The sequence below is a fragment of the Cynoglossus semilaevis genome, chromosome 3 (assembly GCF_000523025.1).
Source record: "Cynoglossus semilaevis isolate Cse_v1.0 chromosome 3, Cse_v1.0, whole genome shotgun sequence".
Classification (NCBI taxonomy): domain Eukaryota; kingdom Metazoa; phylum Chordata; class Actinopteri; order Pleuronectiformes; family Cynoglossidae; genus Cynoglossus; species Cynoglossus semilaevis.
Window position 1 is genome coordinate 5,702,725 of NC_024309.1, and position 5,132 is coordinate 5,707,856.

A 5,132-nucleotide genomic window follows, 5' to 3' on the forward strand; every position below is an offset into this window, starting at 1 on the left:
GTGATGGGCGCATTTTTGATCGGAGACGATACCGATTACTTTTTTTGGCAATTTTTTTTTGGATCCTGATATCATTACTTTTAGTGATTTTTTTTTTTTTTTTTACCCAATAAAACACGTGACAAATACTGACCAATTAACAACCGTAACATTTTAGTTCTAAAAAATTACATTACATCATTTGATCACCATGTCACCTAAATAGTTTAATCAATACCATTAAGGGACATAGATGTCAAGTGGACATTGCTGTCCTGCTCTGGTCAGTGGTCACACGACACTTTTTGAGTATCGTAATCGATACTCAGTTGATAGTTGTGTGAGTATCGATATATATATATATATATCATTACGGCATAATCAGTCCTGCCATCTTTACCACAGGGAGTACAATTGTGATGGATCTGACTTAATAGTTATTCCTAATTCATCTGAAAACAAGTGAGAATCTTAGTTGTTTTGTTCAATGGGTATTTGATTTGATTAATTATTCCAAATAATAATTTAATTTTTTTTAATCGTTAATATAGTATTGTTCGAATTTTTACTAGTAATTCATTTCACTGACATCATTAGAAGGACACAAATGAGGCTATTAAATACAAATTTGTAAATAGGACACTTATTGTGATTTACATGATTTTTAATATATGTTTTATATTAGATTAGATTTTTTTTTTTTTTTTTTTTAGGTTTCTTTTCACCCCTTGCTTGAGATTTTTCTTCCGCGTAATACTTAAAAACATTATTAATGAACAGCTATGGATTAAGAAGCAGCGTTTGGTTTCATGTTCAAGTTCTGTCCACACAAATACTCAGTGGTGGACCAGGTTATAAAATCAGATGCTGTTTTTTTCTCTCAGTGGAAAAAAAAAAAAAGAAAAAATTCGGAGAGTTTTTGGATAGATATCCTGGTAAACATTGATCGGAGTCTTCTGGCGCTGAATTATTTACACCTGTCTCTTACTCACAGTCCAGCCAAGTGGGTCGGGCGCATTAACCGAGTCAGAGTTCAGCAGCACAGTCATCCTTCCAGCACCGTCTGTCCAAATTCGCTGCAGCAGATACTCACTGAGCGCTGACCCGCGTGCCGTCGTTGACGTTTAAAGTTTAACCTCAGAACTGTAGCCGTCTCTGCAGCTGCCGCAGCTTCTCCGAGTCTTTCTCTTCATCTTCGTCTGAGATGGCTTGAGCACTATTTAAAAAAATCGTATCTGTAGTTATAGAGCAGATGTTGAATTGAGTTTTGAAAAGAAAAGTACAGTCGCTGACCTTTTTGTATAAAGAGGTCAAATCTATGCTCTGCCAGGGTCATTTTTTTTTTTTTTTTATTAAATGTGAGAAGACGACACGGCATTATTAAATTAAACTCTTGCGACGTGCGGATTGTGAAGAACACTCAAGGGTACGAAGTACGAATTTTTTTTAAATTTTTTTTTAGACAGCAACAGTTTGCACGGTGCAGAAAAAAAAACCATGGGAACTAAAATCATATTAAAGTGTGAGAGAGAGGTTTTCTCAGGACAGGCTGATAGCGTAGTGTGGAGATGGATTTTGCTGCAGAAAGGTATAGAGATTGAAAGTAGCAGGCCCTTATTTTCAGAGCAGCAGTCGGTGAAGGGGAGGGGGGAGAGAGGGGAGAACATTTTGTTTTGAGTATAGAAAGTCAGAAGAATCCAAATTTCACAGTTCGATCTGGTTTCAATTACCGCACCGTGGACGCAGAATGTATGTTTTTAGAAGACGAGGGAGAGGTGGAAGGGCGGGGGGGGCGGGGGGGGGAGTGGGAGGTGAAGGATGAGAGTCTAACGCGTAGGTGTCAAACTCATTTTGATTTACGGGCTACATACAACCTATATTAGATGTCAAGTGGGCTGGACCAGTACAATCATAACATCCATGTTTTTTCCCTTTGTTCAAGTATGTTGGATTAAAATCATTGTTATTTAGTCATATTTAATCAAATATTTACAAATATACATATATAAATATACATAAAAATATACATAAATATACATATTTACAAAAAAATATCCTGAACAATTTTATTTTTTTTTTTTCAAAAATTATCAAACGGGCTGGTTTTGGCCCGCGAGCCATATGTTTGACACTCCTGGTCTAAAGTGATAACTATAAAGGGCAAAAAAGAGTCATCTTTGAAGTGGTAAAAAACAAAAACAAAAAAACAACTGAACTGGACAGAGCAAGGCTTGATAAATGGGCTGTTTATGTTGCCTTCACTGTGAATGAGGCAGTATGTAAGGATATCTCTCTCTCTCTCTCTCTTTCTCTTCCTCTTGTTCCCTGACTTTGAGCTCAGGCGTTTTGGCCTGAACACTTGGTGCGTTCACTTCGATGTTCACTGCCAAAGGGTGGGACAGCTCCCTGGGTCCTAATGGCTTTCACAGCTGGGTCTCCCCTGCTATAATCAAGTTTTCATCCAACATCAAAAAGACACACCTTCCACTTGGCCACGTTCGCTCTTCCACCTAGAAGGAAATCGACACTTTTGGCCTCACATAAAGCCCCGGGCTATCGCTTTGCCTCTGTATTTTTTTTGTAATAGTTTTCCCAGCTCGTGTGTTCTTCTTGATCTGCTAGCCTGGTGACATTTACCCAAGCTTTTTAGGCAAACCAAGGAAGTGTGTGCAGATCCTTTCGGCTTCACGGCTGTCAGAGCAGCAGATCATTACCTGCAGCTCAAGCTGTAAAAGATGTTGGCCACGGTTCAATGATATCAGATGATTCAATATATATATATATAGTATCTCCGATATCATTGTCCATCAGATTTTTACCTCCTTATTCTCCTCCAATCATTGTAATTGGGAGTATTGACCAGTACTACATCCCGGAACTCATTTTTCTGTTCAGTGGCCACATACAGTCTGATTAGATGTCAAGTGGGCCGGACCAGTGCAATCATGACATGATTACCTTTAAATAACAATAAGTCCAACAGTACAAGTATATTAGATTAGAAAAAAATATTCATAATTAATTAAATATAATTTGACATCACGAACATGTAAATGTTTGTGCATTTTTTCAATTTCAAAATTCAATGTTTTGTTCACTTTCAAAATTCATCAAGCGGGCCGGATTGAGACACCTAGCGGACCAGTTTTGGCCCACGGTCCGTATGTTTGACAACCCTAGAATATGCAGTGAGTCAGCAGAGGTTTAGTAAATATCAAACTTTGAAAAAAAAAAACAACTTGTTGTCTTGGTTGTAAAACTCTGGTCAAAAACTAGTTTTATTATTACTATAGTTTTATTACTTACTTAAATACTTCCAACAATACGGAGCGAGCTAAGTTTGTAGCATCTGTACAAAAAAAATATTGATATTCGTGGTGTTGTGCCTGTTGTTATTCGGTAATCTTCTCAGATCGAGTTATAGAGATCAGGACATTCCCACTGGCTAGCTAACAACATTTCCCCTGTTCTGTGGGGCTGTACACCTCCAGCAATGTTGACTGAACTTAATATATATACGTATATATACAAGATACAACACAAAATTTGGGAAGTGCAAGTTTGAAACCTACATACAAGATACAACAAAAAATTTGGGAAGTGCAAGTTTGAAACCCACATTCTGTTCCCTCTTTTCCTAGGACCACTGGTTTTGGAGGGTAAGAGACAATGCCGTCATGCCAGGCTATCCAATGCTAATCAGCGTTTTCTGGAGGGGCCTTCCACCAAAGATAGATGCCGTCTACGAGAACAGCGAGGGCAAGTTCGTCTTCTTCAAAGGTAAGATCTCGTCTCTTTGTCAAACTCTCATGGTCAAACTTCCACGTGGTCCTCGAGCAGCAGGTTTAAGATATCAAAATCCGTCTGCGATGCGCTACTCTCCATTAGCTTTCTAGCTCATTGTAGTGTATTACTCATCCACTTGAATTCCTGGATATAGTTGTTATCCACGTGCCTTTATTTATTGTCTGCCCATTGTCCAAATGCGTCTGTTCGACCCGAGAAACAAAGAAAAGCTTTTTTTAATCAAGGTATGGAACCGGAATCAGTCTCAGAACCACCTCGAAAACACGTGTGAGTTCAGAGAAATCTGCATTTAATACAACAGTGAAATAATTTGGATAGAATGTGCGCATTTTTTTTACAACATTCAAGACTAAATTGAAAGTCATCTGAGAGTTAGACTAAAAATTCCCAACAGAAATGTTTGTGTTTTTATCACAGAATTGTTCTAGTATATGCAGACGACTGTTCCTTTGTGCACATAAAACTCATGATTTTTTTTTTTACTCTTGCTTTCATGGCAGCCTGAGATGGCACAGATTTCGAAAACTCCCACCAACTGAAGAACATTCTTCATCCCACTGCAAATTTCCCAAAATATTATATGACCATGTTCTGCCTGTACTATTTTGGAATACAAAATTAGGGAGCCCATATGTCAGAATTCAAAATCGAGCAGAAATGAAGTTCCTTGTTGTAGTAGGTGCTCGCTTTCAATCCCTACAGTACAAACTGTGTACTGTAACAAAGTCTCGGTGAAAGACAGTATCACTTTAGAATGCTGATTTATTTTGAAGGGGGGGGGGGGGGGGGGTTATTTCTCTTTATTCGTAGATCGAAAAGAATCGTAAAAAACCCCGACTCTCCTCGGGGACTGTTAGCACATCTGTTCAACAAAGATTACAGCCATGAAAGCAGCCAATTTATTCCTAACAAAACTATAAAGAGATGCAGATAATAAACAGGCCGGGCCTTTCCGTTTGCAGCTGGGCCTTAAGAAATGCGGGCTAAAATTATCGCTATCAACATCCAATTCGACAAAGGCGGTTCGAGAAACGGGATGATGTCTGTACACGTGTGTGCAATTCCTTGATTGCAACTGGCGACAGTTCAGCAGCAAGTACGTCGGCAAACAAACGAACAGTCGCTCATACGATCAGAATACACTTTTATTTTTATTACGGTGCCATTTTCATTTTTGCGGTTATTGTTCCATTTCAGGCATGTGGTTTAGATTGGACGCCAGTTGGTTGGTCATCACGTGAACCCCTTTTTTTCTTCATTAAAAATTTTGACAATACCGGCGCATTGAATATTGGCAAAAAGCTAATATTGGACATCCCTATATATATATATATATATATATATAT

At 38.3% G+C, this 5,132-nt stretch overlaps 1 protein-coding gene across 1 annotated transcript in view; it reads left to right on the forward strand.

Annotated features, from left to right (window-relative positions):
• The window catches only part of mmp16a (matrix metallopeptidase 16a (membrane-inserted)), a gene marked incomplete at its 3' end in the record, with an annotated part of 97,824 nt that overhangs the window by 84,775 nt on the left and 7,917 nt on the right, over positions 1–5,132 (forward strand). Inside the window, exon 9 of the mRNA XM_025054684.1 lies at positions 3,621–3,759. Coding sequence (XP_024910452.1) covers positions 3,621–3,759 — 139 coding nt within the window. The remainder of the gene's footprint in view (positions 1–3,620; positions 3,760–5,132) is intronic.